Raw genomic sequence first — 17,326 nt, 5'->3', positions numbered from 1 at the left:
ATCGTTATGTTTGGAGGAAAATGGGTTGGCTTGCAAGCCATAGAACACCATCCCAACCCTGAAGCACGGGGGTGGCAGCATCATGCTGTGGGGGTGCTTTGCTGCAGGAGGGACTGGTGCACTTCACAAAATACAGTGGGGGAAAAAAGTATTTAGTCAGCCACCAATTGTGCAAGTTCTCCCACTTAAATAGATGAGAGAGGCCTGTAATTTTCATCATAGGTACACGTCAACTATGACAGACAAATTGAGAGAAAAAAATCCAAAAAATCACATTGTAGGATTTTTAATGAATTTATTTGCAAATTATGGTGGAAAGTAAGTATTTGGTCACCTACAAACAAGCAAGATTTCTGGCTCTCACAGACCTGTAACTTCTTCTTTAAGAGGCTCCTCTGGCCTCCACTCGTTACCTGTATTAATGGCACCTGTTTGAACTTGTTATCAGTATAAAAGACACCTGTCCACAACCTCAAACAGTCACACTCCAAACTCCACTATGGCCAAGACCAAAGAGCTGTCAAAGGACACCAGAAACAGAATTGTAGACCTGCACCAGGCTGGGAAGACTGAATCTGCAATAGGTAAGCAGCTTGGTTTGAAGAAATCAACTGTGGGAGCAATTATTAGGAAATGGAAGACATGCAAGACCACTGATAATCTCCCTCGATCTGGGGCTCCACGCAAGATCTCACCCAGTGGGGTCAAAATAATCAAGAACCACACGGGGGGGGACCTAGTGAATGACCTGCAGAGAGCTGGGACCAAAGTAACAAAGCCTACCATCCTGCAGTGCCAGACGTGTCCCCCTGCTTAAGCCAGTACATGTCCAGGCCCGTCTGAAGTTTGCTAGAGTGCATTTGGATGATCCAGAAGAGGATTGGGAGAATTTCATATGGTCAGATGAAACCAAAATGGAACTTTTTGGTAAAAACTCAACTCGTCGTGTTTGGAGGACAAAGAATGCTGAGTTGCATCCAAAGAACACCATACCTACTGTGAAGCATGGGGGTGGAAACATCATGCTTTGGGGCTGTTTTTCTGCAAAGGGACCAGGACGACTGATCCGTGTAAAGGAAAGAATTAATGGGGCCATGTATCGTGAGATTTTGAGTGAAAACCTCCTTCCATCAGCAAGGGCATTGAAGATGAAACGTGGCTGGGTCTTTCAGCATGACAATGATCCCAAACACACCGCCCAGGCAACGAAGGAGTGGCTTCGTGAGAAGCATTTCAAGGTCCTGGAGTGGCCTAGCCAGTCTTCAGATCTCAACCCCATAGACAATCTTTGGAGGGAGTTGAAAGTCCGTGTTGGCCAGCGACAGCCCCAAAAACCTCACTGCTCTAGAGGAGATCTGCATGGAGGAATGGGCCAAAGTACCAGCAACAGTGTGTGAAAACCTTGTGAAGACTTACAGAAAATGTTTGACCTGTGTCATTGCCAACAAAGGGTATATGAGAAAGTATTGAGAAACTTTTGTTATTGACCAAATACTTATTTTCCACCATAATTTGCAAATCAATTCATAAAAAATCCTACAATGTGATTTTCTGGATTTTTTTCCCTCATTTTGTCTGTCATAGTTGACGTGTACGTATGATGAAAATTACAGGCCTCTCTCATCTTTTTAAGTGGTAGAACTTGCACAATTGGTGGCTGACTAAATACTTTTTTCCCCACTGTAGATGACATCATGAGGATGGAAATTTATGTGGATATATTGAAGCAACATCTCAAGACATCAGTCAGGAAGTTAAAGATTGGCCGCAAATGGGTCTTCCAAATGGACAATGACCCCAAGCACACTTCCAAAGTTGTGGCAAAATGGCTTAAGGACAACAAAGTCAAAGTATTGAAGTGGCCATCACAAAACCCTGACCTCAATCCTATAGAACATTTGTGGGCAGAACTGAAAAAGCGGCCTACAAACCTGACTCAGTTACACCAGCTCTGTCAGGAGGAATGGGCCAAAATTCACCCAATTTATTGTGTGAAGCTTGTAGAAGGCTACCTGAAACGTTTGACCCAAGTTAAACAATTTAAAGGCAATACTACCAAATACTAATTGAGTGTATGTAAACTTCTTACCCACTGGGAATGTGATGAAAGAAATAAAAGCTGAAATAAATAATTCTCTCTACTATTATTCTGACATTTCACATTCTTAAAATAAAGTGGTGATCCTAACTGACCCAAGACAGAGAATTTACTAGGATTAAATGTCAGGAATTGTGAAAAACTGAGTTTAAATGTATTTGGCAAAGGTGTATGTAAACTTCTCACTTCAACTGTATATTTGGCCTGCAATTTCTGAGGCTGGTAGCTCTAATTAACGTATCCTCTGCAGCAGAGGTAACTCTGGGTCTTCCATTCCTGTGGTAGTCCTCATGAGAGACAGTTTCATCATAGCTCTTGATGGTTTATGCGACTGCACTTGACGAAACTTTGCTTATTTGAGCTGTTCTTGCCGTAATATGGTCTTGGTCATTTACCAAATAGGGCTATCTTCTGTATACCCCCTTACATTGTCACAACACAACTGATTGGCTCAAACTCATTAAGAAAGAAAGAAACTCCACAATTTAACTTTTAAGAAGGCACACCTGTTAATTGAAATGCATTCCAGGTGACGACCTCATGAAGCTGGTTGAGAGAATGCCAAGAGTGTGCAAAGCTGTCATCAAGGCAAAGGGTGGCTATTTGAACAATCTCAAATATAAAATATATTTTGATTTGTTTAACGCTTTTTTGGTCACTACATGATTCCATATGTGTTATTTTATAGTTTTGATGTCTTCACTATTATTCTACAATTAAAAAATAGTAAAAAGAAAAGAAAAACCCTTGAATGAGTAGGTGTGTCCAAACTTTTGACTGGTAGTGTATATATTTTTTCTTCAGTGTATGTACAGTATATATACATAATATATATATATATATATATATATATATATACAGTGGGGAGAACAAGTATTTGATACACTGCCGATTTTGCAGGTTTTCCTACTTACAAAGCATATAGAGTTCTGTAATTTTTATCATAAGTACACTTCAACTGTGAGAGAAGGAATCTAAAACAAAAATCCAGAAAATCACATTGTATGATTTTTAAGTAATTAATTTGCATTTTATTGCATGACATAAGTATTTGATACATCAGAAAAGCAGAACTTAATATTTGGTACAGAAACCTTTGTTTGCAATTACAGAGATCATACGTTTCCTGTAGGTCTTGACCAGGTTTGCACACACTGCAGCAGGGATTTTGGCCCACTCCTCCATACAGACCTTCTCCAGATCCTTCAGGTTTCGGGGCTATCGCTGGGCAATACGGACTTTCAGCTCCCTCCAAAGATTTTCTATTGGGTTCAGGTCTGGAGACTGGCTAGGCCACTCCAGGACCTTGAGATGCTTCTTACGGAGCCACTCCTTAGTTGCCCTGGCTGTGTGTTTCGGGTCGTTGTCATGCTGGAAGACCCAGCCACAACCCATCTTTAATGCTCTTACTGAGGGAAGGAGGTTGTTGGCCAAGATCTCGCGATACATGGCCCCATCCATCCTCCCCTCAATACGGTGCAGTCGTCCTGTCCCCTTTGCAGAAAAGCATCCCCAAAGAATGATGTTTCCACCTCCATGCTTCACGGTTGGGATGGTGTTCTTGGGGTTGTACTCATCCTTCTTCTTCCTCCAAACACGGCGAGTGGAGATTAGACCAAAAAGCTATATTTTTGTCTCATCAGACCACATGAGCTTCCCCCATTCCTCCTCTGGATCATCCAGATGGTCATTGGCAAACTTCAGACGGGCCTGGACATGCACTGGCTTGAGCAGGGGGACCTTGCGTGCGCTGCAGGATTTTAATCCATGACGGCGTAGTGTGTTACTAATGGTTTTCTTTGAGACTGTGGTCCCAGCTCTCTCAGGTCATTGACCAGGTCCTACTGTGTAGTTCTGGGCTGATCCCTCACCTTCCTCATGATCATTGATGCCCCACAAGGAGAGATCTTGCATGGAGCTCCAGACCGAGGGTGATTGACCGTCATCTTGAACTTCTTCCATTTTCTAATAATTGCGCCAACAGTTGTTGCCTTCTCACCAAGCTGCTTGCCTATTGTCCTGTAGCCCATCCCAGCCTTGTGCAGGTCTACAATTTTATCCCTGATGTCCTTACACAGCTCTCTGGTCTTGGCCATTGTGGAGAGGTTGGAGTCTGTTTGATTGAGTTTGTGGACAGGTGTCTTTTAGACAGGTAACGAGTTCAAACAGGTGCAGTTAATACAGGTAATGAGTGGAGAACAGGAGGGCTTCTTAAAGAAAAACGAACAGGTCTGTGAGAGCCGGAATTCTTACTGGTTGCTAGGTGATCAAATACTTATGTCATGCAATAAAATGCAAATTAATTACTTAAAAATCATACAATGTGATTTTCTGGATTTTTTTATGATAAAAATTACAGACCTCTACATGCTTTGTAAGTAGGAAAACCTGCAAAATCGGCAGTGTATCAAATACTTGTTCTCCCCACTGTACATGGCGGAGGCTCAATCAAGCTAGTCGTCTTGACTTCTTTCTTATGTCATTCTTGTTGGCACCAAAAGTTTTGAAAGTGTTGATATGGGACAGAATGCGGTCGGACCATCAGATAATTGGCATATACATTACTCTTAGTGAATTTCCACGTGGGCGAGGATATTGGAAATTGTATCAAAGCCTATTGGTTGATAACTTGTTTTTAACGGACAGAGGAATGTATAACTTAATTTTTCTGATATAACATAGGTAAAGCAAATCCCCTTATTGTATGGGACACTTTTAAATGTGTCTTTGTTACATTACAACCTGTATTTTAAATGGATTTTTATTTGGATTTCATGTTATGGACATACACAAAATAGTCCAAATTGATGAAGTGAAATTATTTAAAAAACTTGTTTCAAACTATTCTAAAAAATAAATCACGGAAAAGTTGTGCGTGCACATGTATTCACCCCCTTTGCTATGAAGCCCCTAACAACCAACTACCTTCAGAAGTCACATAATTAGTTAAATAAAGTCCACCTGTGTGCAATCTAAATGTCACATGATCTCAGTATATATACACCTGTTCTGAAAGGCCCCAGAGTCTGCAACACCACTAAGCAAGGGGCACCACTAAGCAAGCGGCACCATGAAGAACAAGGAGCTCTCCAAACAGGTCAGGGACAAAGTTGTGGAGAAGTACAGATCAGGGTTGGGTTATAAAAAACATATCAGAAACTTGAACATCCCACGGAGCACCATTAAATCCATTATTAAAAAATGGAAAGAATATGGCATCACAACAAACCTGCCAAGAGAGGGCCGCCCACCAAAACTCACAGACCTGGCAAGGAGGGCATTAATCAGAGAGGTAATAAAGAGACCAAAGATAACCCTGAAGGAGCTGCAAAGCTCCACAGCGGAGATTGGAGTATCTGTCCATAGGACCACTTTAAGCCGTACACTCCACAGAGCTGGGCTTTACGGAAGAGTGGCCAGAAAAAAGCCATTGCTTAAAGAAAAAAATAAGCAAACATGTTTGGTGTTCGCCAAAAGGCATGTGGGAGACTCCCCAAATATATGGAAGAAGGTACTCTGGTCAGATGAGACTAAAATTGAGGTTTTTGGCCATCAAGGAAAACGCTATGTCTGGCGCAACCCAATACCTCTCATCACCCCGAGAACACCATCCTCAGAGTGAAGCATGGTGGTGGCAGCATCAGGGACTGGTCAGAATTTAAGGAATGATGGATGGCGCTAAATACAGGGAAATTCTTGAGGGAAACCTGTTTCAGTCTTCCAGAGATTTGAGACTGGGACGGAGGTTCACCTTCCAGCAGGACAATGACCCTAAGCATACTGCTAAAGCAACACTCAAGTGGTTTAAGGGGAAACATTTAAATGTCTTGGAATGGCCTAGTCAAAGCCCAGACCTCAATCCAATTGAGAATCTGTAGTATGACTTAAAGATTGCTGTTCACCAGCGGAACCCATCCAACTTGAAGGAGCTGGATGCAGTTTTGCCTTGAAGAATGGGCAAAGGTACCAGTGGCTTGATGTGCCAAGCTTATAGAGACATACCCCAAGAGACTTGCAGCTGTAATTGCTGCAAAAGGTGGCTCTACAAAGTATTGACTTTGAGGGAGTGAATAGTTATGCACGCTCAAGTTTTCTGTTTTTTTTTTGGTCTTATTTCTTGTTTGTTTCACAATAAAACATATTTTGCATCTTCAAAGTGGTAGGCATGTTGTGTAAATCAAATGATACAAACCCCCCCCCAAAATCAATTTTAATTCCAGGTTGTAAGGCAACAAAATAGGAAAAATGCCAAGGGGGGTGAATACTTTCACAAGCCACTGTATAATGTTGTTGATCCATCCTCAGTTTTCTCTTATCACAGCCATTAAACTCTGTAACTGTTTTAAAGTCACCATTGGCCTCATGGTGAAATCCCTGAGCTGTTTCCACTTTGACATTATGGGGTATTGTTCATAGACTAGTGACACAAAATCTCCATTTAATTCATTTTAAATGTAGGCTGTAACAAAATGTGAAAAAAAGTCAAGGGTTATGAATACTTTCGGTAGGCAATGTATTTTTTTTTCATGGCAATATGTAGAATTTGCACGACATTTGCTTTAAAACTGTATCATTTTATCTCCGCCACATGGCAAAATGTGTTGAATTGCAGGAAATAAACTTTAAAACAGCTTTTTTCAACAGGAGGGCCTCTAAAATGTTCGGTTGGCGACTGCACCATTGGCCACACCCATGGCCACGCCCCCACCTTTGCTCACCACCTAAGCCCCATTTTTATCCAGGAAAAACCTGCACACACACACTCCTTCCACACAAATACATTGTTCCCTCGCTTAGCAGCAGTCTGGGCCCAGAACTTTATTAAAGGCAATCAAGCCAAGGGCCATAAAATCCTGCTCTTTGTGAGAGGTGTCAGTGGCAGGCTGCCTGGGGTGGGCCTGGGGGTCACAGAGGGTACGCGGGCGAGAGGGGTGGAGGGGGCGACACTGGTCACCCAGCTCCGGTTCCAGCGGGTGGAATGCAACCCTTCGCCCTTTGACCCTATGAACATGGCCCCCCGAGGTTAAGTATCAATCAGTGCCCCCGAACATCAGGTAGAGGGTGTCAGGTGTCTTTCCCTCTGTCTCTGCTGTTGCTGTTACTGTTGCCAGAGGGGGAATGGCTACAGAAGGGAGCTGTGAGGGAACTATGGAGAACAGCACTGTAGTCGTTGGAAATTGTTTTTTAGGTAAGATTATTCCACTTGGTAAATGTTATATCCACCGGATTTGACCCGGTTGGCTGTTGTGGATGACGGTTCTGTTTATACCATTCGATTTTGGATAATTGCCATAGACATTTCCACATGTACTAATCTGAAAACAGATATAAAATCAGACAATGATTTTGAACAGACACTTAACAAGTGTTTTATTATGGGGGAATTATGGGGAATTATGAAACGGTTAGTTTCAGGTACGCAATCTGATTGGTCAAAAGTGTGTTCCAGTGGTTTCAGTGTGAGTCGTGAGTTTGGCCAAACCTAAACCTCAGTATCTGGGACTTGGCCCCACCTTAGATGTTGTTTGGCACTTCTTCCAGAGGCTCTTTCCCCTCTCTCTGTGTTGGTGTTTGTTATTGTGAGGAAGCACTAGCTAACAGAGAAGTATATTCAGCAGCCAGAGGAAATGGAAGGAAGGCTAAACATGGTTTATTATGGAATGTCAGATAACACCCCCTTTCACTGGCCAGGCCTCTGATTCGCAGGACAAGGGGTGCCTTTGTCCCCCCCCCCCCCACCCTGCCCTACTCTTGCCCCCATCTTACCCCCTTTCTACACACTCTGACACCTCTTCTGGCCCCTCCTTGCCTCCCTCTTACGCATCATCTGCCCACTCCCTGCCTCCCTCTTAAGGCGTCCACATGATTCCCATCAGAAACAGTTTGGAACATTTCGTGCATATATAATGACGACATTTTGTGACGTTTTTGTTCGTTTTGGTCTTCGGCAAGGGTTTTTTCGGCTGTTCGTGCACGCAAATCTTTTTTCTCAAGGCAAGCCGAATTTCGTAGCCGAAGTCTGCCCTTTCGTCGGTCAACAGTAGGGATTCTTCAATGAAGTTTTTGTTGTTATTCAACGATAGATGACTAGTTTTCATGCAAACATTTTTACTTGAGAAATACTGCACCAAACATTTTAGTTAGATGTAAAATTGTGCGATTAAGATCTCCTTGGCAAAAACGTCAAAATTAATGACAGATTTCTTGAGTTACAGTATCTTAGATTCATTCAGACTATTTTGAGGAAATGTATACAGGCTCCGGCGTCTCAAGATGGATAAACAGGTATTTTAAGGGAGTATGCGAGCACACTCGTTCGGTTCGCCTAACCGAGTTCAGCTAGGCGCCAGCCGAACCAAAGCATGCTAACCCTTTATCACTTTCTCCAGAATAGCACAGCAGGCCTCTCTGAAAATAGAGCAGGGGATGTTGACAGGTCATACTACCCTCTTCTCTACTCTTTAAAAAAAATTTACTCTCATCTCTCTCTCTCTTACTCTCTTCCTCTCTCTTTTACTCCTATTCCCTCTCTCGCTCTATCGCTCTTTTCTACTTTATCTTGCCTCTCTTTTACTCTCCCTCTCCTTTCCTTTTGAAGGCCCTCGGATCAATCCCCCCCCCCCCCCCAGGAACTCAGTCAGGGTCTGAACTTACTGATGAGTTAGAATAGTAGAATTGGATACACCACAGCCTGTAGTAAATGTTTGCTGCCAGACAAAAGATACCCTGTGTGTTAAAAGGTGGATTCTGTTGCGTTCATTGCCACAGTTATAAACTGTACAGCACAAGTCTCAAAAAAGTTGAAGAAACTAGATATTACTGTGGCTGCAGCAGAAACGTTTTTGGGACTCAAGGATTTTACATCGAAAGACTTGCAAGGGGTACTGGCGCCGGAAGACCCGCCCTCCCAGGTTCCCCTTGAGCCTGTGTAGGGATCAGATCTGTTTTATTTATTTTTAACAGATGAGTTTGATTTCTTTGATTTCTTTATTTTATGGTCATTTTTTGGAAGTTCCGTTTTTTTGGGAATCCTGTTTCCATCCCGCATAGTAGGTAGCGGGATGCACATTAAATTGTGTGATCGCCAATATACCATAGAAGAAGAAGTAGAATAATAGAATACACAAGGTGCCATTTCCAAATGTGGTTGTGCATCAGCAGTTTTTCTCTTTTGTTATGTCAGTCACCAATAGTCAGTCAGTTAACATTTATTAGATTGCTAAGTTAGTTTAGCGGCCAGCTATCTAAACTTGTTATCAAATTACCCCATTGATTTTGTTAGTCACTCTCACTCAGATATCATATTAAAAACTGCAAACATTTCTCTCCACCCTATGGCAAAATGTGTAGAATTGCAGCAAACTTGCTTCAAAGTTGCCCATCCCTGATCTAAACTGTAGCTAGCCCGGCTTGAGGCTGAGGGGTGAGAGTTCCCCTGTCCATGTCCTCTCTGTACACCCTGCTCAGCGCTGGCTGCTGGACCAGATGGATTATTTTAACCTGACGAACTTCTACTGAAACAAAATAATAGAATTGTATTTGTCAAGAGGGGTTGTTGTTGTAGAAACAGAGTTTGTATGACTGGATGGATTGAAGGAAGCAGGCAGAGCGCGCTGAAGGCCAGTGACAGTCCCACTTCAGAGGCTTTCTTTCTACTAGACTCTCACTCTGGCCACAGAGCTTCTGTCCTGGATCTGACTAACATACCTGATTGCAATTTCATATTCCTGTTAGGCAACTTATAAATGCATACCACACGTACAGTATCTATACCCATTTAATGGATATGTTTACAGCTAGAGTAATGGACTCCCTTCAGTAATGTTAGCCCTGAGCTGTGAAGCATTCCTCTTTGTGTAGAAGTTTTTTCAGACGTAGCTAGCTTGCACCTTTGCTAATTTGAATTTCCCCAGCATTTAATTCAATTAACCACATCACTAGAGTTCATTCTTAGCTAAGGGCTGACCTATTTTTTCAATGGTGAAGTTTGTCATGGTCTGGTCTGGCATGCAAGCGGTTGCCAACGGTGCAAAGCGATTGAATTTAGTCCCATATTAGTCTCATTTCAACCCCTGTCTAACTGTCAGGTGTCTCATCTTTGCTAAAAAAGTGATAAGCTAAAAACTGACATATACAGTAAGTACATGGCTAGAAATCTTTCCAGTTCCCTTCTTTAGTGTCTCGAGGTTGAGTGTTGTGTCTATTATCTTGGTGTATTTTCTCTGGTGACGTCTATGAGTTTAACATGATCTCTACCCCTCTCTCTGTCCTGGTTGTTTCCCTGCAGCAGAAGCCCCTGACCTGGCCATCCCTGGCTTCTCGCCGCCCTCCAGCCCCAACCCTGCCAAAAAGGGAAGCTCCCTCAACAAGATCAAGTCCCCACGCACCGTCAGGAAACTCTCCATGAAAATGAAGAAGCTTCCGGAACTCAGCCGCAAGCTCAGCATCAAAGGGACCCCTAGCAACAACAACAACAGCAGCTGCAACGGAGCCAGCGCGAGCAGCCACTCAGAGACAAGGACCCAGTGTCCCAAAACCAATAGTGTGTCAGAACCAGGCCTGGCTCCTCCCAGGTTGTCCCCAGGGGGCGGGCAGGGGGCGGCGGCTAGCCATAATGTGATCTCGAGGTATCACCTGGACAGCAGTGTGTCGACGCAACAAAGCTACAGCAAGAAGAAGGGCAGCGGGACCTCCAAGTCGGCTAGCAAGGGGGGCTACCTCAGTGACGGGGACTCTCCAGAACTGGTGGCCAAGTCTGGGAAGCACGGGTCCTCAGAGGGCAAGGGAGGCAATGGGAAGGAGAAAGACCCAGCCATTGGAGGAGGAGAGAAAACAGGAGCTGGAGGAGTAACAGTAGGAGGTGGCAACCCCAAGCTGCACGGCACAGAACTAGACATTGACGCGTTCCGCCACTACGCCTTCACAGAACAGCCCAAGTGCACCCAATACATCTCGGGCCTGATGAGCCTGCACTTCTACGGCGCCGAGGACCTCAAGCCACCACGTTTCGACTCCCGAGACGTCTACTGTGCCATCCAGGTGGACTCGGTCAACAAGGCGCGCACTGCCCTGCTCACCTGCCGGACCACCTTCCTAGATATGGACCACACCTTCAATATTGAGCTGGAGAATGCTCAGCACCTGAAGCTAGTGGTGTTCAGCTGGGACCCCACACCCAAGAAGAACCGGGTGTGCTGTCACGGCACAGTGGTGTTACCGGCACTCTTCAGGGTGACCAGGAGTCATCAGCTGGCGGTGAAGCTGGAGCCTCGAGGCCTGATCTACGTGAAGCTGAACCTGATGGAGCAGTGGCAGAACTCCCTGGATAGAGGCTACAATGGGGACCGGGAGCCACAGATGTTTGGGGTGGAGGCCTGGAGGGTGGTGGAGAGGGAAAACACGGGACTTATGCTGCCCCTGCTCATCGAGAAGTGCATCACGGAGATCGAGACGAGAGGCTGCCAGGTGAGTTCAGTTCATGAGTGTTACTGTTGAAAGTTTAAATGTTTTTACAGCCTTTTATGTCCAACAATGAAAATTCAGCCCACGGGCATTGGACTTTCAGGGAACCCTGATATAGACCTTGGACTTTCTTAGTTAGCCAACTACCAATTTTGGCAATGAATAGCCGGTACAGTGCTATTATATTGCGACACCCATCAAGCTGAGTGAGTGGCCTGGTTACTCAGCATTCTGTGAGAGAGGAACATGTCCAGAGGCGAGTTCTGGATGATGCTAGTTGAGTGGTAGACATTAGACACCATACATCACATAACAGGCCTTCTTTTTTTCATCTGGCAAGTGGCCTTTTGTGTGATGCAGAAAGAGAGGGAGAGAGAGAGAAAGAGAGAGAGAGAGAGATGGAACAGGGCGAGACGTGCAGCAGGGGTATTGGGCGGCTGGCTGCAGATGTGCCATATGAGAACTGCCCTCTACCTCCTCTTCCCCTCTTCTTCTTTGAAGCCCAGTGCCAAAGGAGAGAGACTCCAGGTTTTTTTATTTTTTATTAGTTGAGATGCCACCCAGCAGTAAAAGTGTCTGGCTGAGGACGTTTATCAGTGTTACTCTGAAGGGGCTGTCTGGCTTAGACACTGAGCATGCCATGGGACTGTCCCTAACTGGGGTGGCTGTGCATTTGGGCCAGTCAGTTTTCTATGTGCTTATGGTTTTAGCCACTGGCCAAGTTCATTTATTAGCTGTGTTTTCTTTGTACGCCTCCATTTATTTTTCTCTCCCCCTTTCCTTCTCTCACTCTCTCCATGCTCTCTCCATTTATCTCTCATGTTCTCTTTCTCTGTTGTTTAAAGAGACAAACATACGTCAGAGACATAGTAGAGCTAGTGTAAGGGGATATGACTATGTATCACTAGATGCAGTTTGGAGCCATCTTCACCCTGTGGTCCCCCAGGGGCCCAGGCTGAGAGGGGTTAGGAGGGAAGCTACACCAGATTACACAGGAATTCATAGGACGTGTTACTGAGGCATGCAGAGAGAGCCAGACACACAGCATAGCATGTCTTTAGAAATAATTATGTGTATCCCTAGATGGAGACTACTCTCGTTTCAGTGTCTCCACAAATGCATGGCCCGAGGGGCTCTGAAGCTTTTAAGGCACTTGGGGGATGATTGTGGCTGTTCTGAAAAGACTGCAGATTGGTTTCACAGAAGCGAGTAATGTGTGTGTGAATGCTATAATGCGTTTTTTTTGTGTTTGGTAGAGTCAGATGCCTTTAAGAAAGCACAGTATCTTTACCAGATACCAGATATCAGCTGCACTAGTTGTTTTCTCTCAAGTAAAAAGTCAGTTGGCAAAGTATAAAATACGATTTTGTGAATTGTAGTGCTTGCATTGTTTTGCTAGAAGCTACGAGGGGTCAGAAGTCTGTGAATGGTGCAGGTGCAACCATCTTTTTGCAACCTGTCAAGATCCCCATCCCTACTGATCGGCTTAGTTAGGGGTCCAACAAGGCACTGTTTGTGTCTGTGTGTGTGTGTGTGTGTGCATGCTCGCTCATTCAGGAAGTCCCTGACTCACCACAGGAAACCATTCTGTTGTTTCTAATTAAGGCGAGGACAGACCATTATTTCCTATTGGTGTGTGTGTGTGTGTTGCTCAGCAGTGCAGTAGATAAGGCCAAGGCCTCTTCACTACCAGCTGTCACACCACCGCCTGCTTCTGCTCTGCTCTCTCCTCAGAGCTTCTACTTACCCTAAACTAAAGGAAGAGCTTTCTCTCAATGGACTTGTTGTTCATTGTGCCCAGTGACTTCTGTTTACTTTTGCACAAAGCTAAATCCCTGCCTAATCTGCCTCTAGTGTGAAGGAGTGAGGTTTAGAAATGCTAGATAGAACAGAGAGATCTCAGTCACAAACAGTGTGGCTAGTAGCCTGTGTAGACGTGTGGTTGGAGCCTGTAGGCCTGAAAAAAACTATAGATACTGTATCCAGTTTAGTGTTGTCACGATACCAGAATTTTTACTTCGATACCGATACCAGGTTTAGTATCACGATACTCGATACTGAAACATTACTCAATACCAAAACGATACCAAAGCAAAAAAAACACAAAAAAAACGGATTATCTAAAGTCACAGAATAACCACTGGGCTTTCTTTTTTTAAACATTAAACAATATGTTGATAACTGGTAGAACTAAAATAACAAATAGAATATATTATATTCTATATTCAATTTCTTTCAAAAATTAAACACCATATAAAATAACAGAAGAACATCTCCAGTTTTCCTTATGCAAAACCATATCTGAGACTCAGAGCATACAAATAATTGTACAATTACATCTAAAAAAATTTAGAAATGTAATTATATACATATCAAGGTTAATTTGCTCATCTGTGGCCACAATATTGGGAAAATGACAATCATTAGACCTATGATTCATTACTCATTTAAACTATATACACTGCTCAAAAAAATAAAGGGAACACTTAAACAACACATCATAGATCTGAATGAATGAAATAATCTTATTAAATACTTTTGTCTTTACATAGTTGAATGTGCTGACAACAAAATCACACAAAAAGTATCAATGGAAATCAAATGTATCAACCCATGGAGGTCTGGATTTGGAGTCACCCTCAAAACTAAAGTAGAAAACCACACTACAGGCTGATCCAACTTTGATGTAATGTCCTTAACACAAGTCAAAATGAGGCTCAGTAGTGTGTGTGGCCTCCACGTGCCTGTATGACCTCCCTACAACGCCTGGGCATGCTCCTGATGAGGTGGCGGATGGTCTCCTGAGGGATCTCCTCCCAGACCTGGACTAAAGCATCCGCCAACTCCTGGACAGTCTGTGGTGCAACGTGGCGTTGGTGGATGGAGCGAGACATGATGTCCCAGATGTGCTCAATTGGATACAGTTCTGGGGAACAGGCGGGCCAGTCCATAGCATCAATGCCTTCCTCTTGCAGGAACTGCTGACACACTCCTCCACATGAGGTCTAGCATTGTCTTGCATTAGGAGGAACCCAGGGCCAACCACACCAGCATATGGTCTCACAAGGGGTCTGAGGATCTCATCTCGGTACCTAATGGCAGTCAGGCTACCTCTGGCGAGCACATGGAGGGCTGTGCGGCCCCCCAAAGAAATGCCACCCCACACCATGACTGACCCACCGCCAAACCGGTCATGCTGGAGGATGTTGCAGGCAGCAGAACGTTCTTCACGGCGTCTCCAGACTCTGTCACGTCTGTCACATGTGCTCAGTGTGAACCTGCTTTCATCTGTGAAGAGCACAGGGCGCCAGTGGCGAATTTGACAATCTTGGTGTTCTCTGGCAAATGCCAAACGTCCTGCACGGTGTTGGGCTGTAAGCACAACCCCTACCTGTGGACGTCGGGCCCTCATACCTCCCTCATGGAGTCTGTTTCTGACCGTTTGAGCAGACACATGCACATTTGTGGCCTGCTGGAGGTCATTTTGCAGGGCTCTGGCAGTGCTCCTCCTGCTCCTTCTTGCACAAAGGCGGAGGTAGCAGTCCTGCTGCTGGGTAGTTGCCCTCCTACCGCCTCCTCCACGTCTCCTGATATACTGGACTGTCTCCTGGTAGCGCCTCCATGCTCTGGACACTACGCTGACAGACACAGCAAACCTTCTTACCACAGCTCGCATTGATGTGCCATCCTGGATGAGCTGCACTACCTGAGCCACTTGTGTGGGTTGTAGACTCCGTCTCATGCTACCACTAGAGTGAAAGCACTGCCAGCATTCAAAAGTGACCAAAACATCAGCCAGGAAGCATAGGAACTGAGAAGTGGTCTGTGGTCACCACCTGCAGAACTACTTCTTTATTGGGGGTGTCTTGCTAATTGCCTATAATTTCCACCTGTTGTATATTCCATTTGCACAACAGCATGTGAAATTTATTGTCAATCAGTGTTGCTTCCTGAGTGGACAGTTTGATTTCACAGAAGTGTGATTGCCTTGGAGTTACATTGTGTTGTTTAAGAGTTCCCTTTATTTTTTTGAGCAGTGTAGTTTAGTTCCAAAACAACATAAAGAAAACACACTTTGAAGCTAATTTCTGAAGCTTCTATATTGCAATATAGTCTACACACCATAGAAATACAATGGATTTTACACAGCATACTACGATTCCCAGAGTGCATTTCAACTCCCAGGGTGAAATGCTCCGCCCAGGGCTGCTGGCTGGCTACTGATAGCAAGCCCAGACAAACGTGAAGTAGTCTAAATATATTGCTGTCATAGTTAAGTTATGAGTGCATTTGACATTACTTTTGGGTTGTAATCATATTATAATGCTCAAATGAATGTCATACTGAATATACACTGAGTGTACCAAACATTACTCCACACCTGCTCTTTCCATGACATAGACTGACCAGGTGAATCCAGGCGAAAACTATGATCCCTTATTGATGTCATTTGTTAAATCCACTTCAATCAGTGTAGATGAAGGGGAGGGACAGGTAACATAAGGATTTATAAGCCTTGAGATAATTGAGACATGGATTGTGTATGTGGGTGAATGGGTTGTGAATGACCAGGTAGTATTTGGGAAAGTATTTAACCTAGGTGTGTGTTTTTGCATGTTGTATGTGTGTGCGTATGTATTCAACCTGGTTGTGTGTGTTTCTGCAGGTTGTGGGCCTCTACCGTCTGTGTGGCTCAGCAGCAGTAAAGAAGGAGCTGCGGGAGGCCTTTGAGAGGGACAGCCTGGGAGTGGAGCTCTGTGAAAACACCTACCCTGACATCAACGTCATCACAGGTAACATTACACTGCCAACCGCATCAGAACCTCTGTCCCCTAACATCTGTTAAAACCCTTGCTGTGTGTGTGACAAATACACGTCACACGAGTCTGTGCGTTTGTGTGTGTGTGTGTGTGTGTGTGTGTGTGTGTGTATGTAGTAAAAACATTCCAGTCAGCATACCACCAGTATGTGAGTGTGCCTGAGGGGAGGGCCCTCACACGAACCAACCAACCAACCATCCAGCCAACGTGCTTTTAGGTCATTCCTTCATTCCTCTCTTCCAGGTTCAGACACGCAACTCTCTCTGACCACCTCCGGTACACACACACACACACACACACACACACACACACACACAAAAACACACAGGTTTGCCATTATCTACACGAGAAGAGGTCAGTGACAAACTAGGACAATCTATTTCACTGGCTAAATATTTGTGTCTGTTCTGCCTGAACACGTGGGGACTGTCCAATGTTCCCCTTTCCCCTGCAGAAGGATATTAGCCTGATCAAAATGGCTAAATTAACCAACACCAATTATCTGTTCACTTCTAGAGTCTGCCTGCCATGTCATCTTCAGTCAACCAATGAATACGGATTCTGGGAATAGACAGTTAAGAGAAAAATACTTGCTCATGGATTTCTCCCACCGAAAAAGAGAAAGACCATGGAAGCCCTCTGCATTGTGGGAGCTACTGTTGGTTTTGGGAAGAGGCCCATATAGGCGTCCTCGTATGATGCCAGCTTTGATCTAAACCAATTTGCATGGCAGAGCAAAGAACACAGTTAACAGTTGAGCGGGTTATAAAAAAAGGGCCAACACCAGCGTGGATTGTTGGTTTTTGCTTGCTGCCTAAATTTCCTATGCCGAGCGAGCGGCTGTTGCAGATGGGCTGAGGGAGAGAGAGGGAGAGAGGGAGAGAGAGGATGGGTGGTTGTCCTGGGCTGGGCAGGGCTGGGTTAGGCTGGGTTGGGCTGGGCTGAG

General features: G+C 44.5%; 1 protein-coding gene across 1 annotated transcript in view; it reads left to right on the top strand.

The window, feature by feature from the left end:
- The window catches only part of LOC311149013 (rho GTPase-activating protein SYDE2-like), a 95,569-nt gene that overhangs the window by 32,231 nt on the left and 46,012 nt on the right, over positions 1-17,326 (top strand). Inside the window, exons 3-4 of the mRNA XM_084186084.1 lie at positions 10,386-11,563; positions 16,227-16,353. Of these exons, the coding sequence (XP_084042210.1) occupies positions 10,386-11,563; positions 16,227-16,353 (1,305 nt within the window). The remainder of the gene's footprint in view (positions 1-10,385; positions 11,564-16,226; positions 16,354-17,326) is intronic.

The sequence above is a fragment of the Coregonus lavaretus genome (assembly GCF_964263955.1).
Source record: "Coregonus lavaretus genome assembly, chromosome: 21".
Lineage (NCBI taxonomy): Eukaryota > Metazoa > Chordata > Actinopteri > Salmoniformes > Salmonidae > Coregonus > Coregonus lavaretus.
This window is presented reverse-complemented; position numbering and strand designations above follow the sequence as displayed.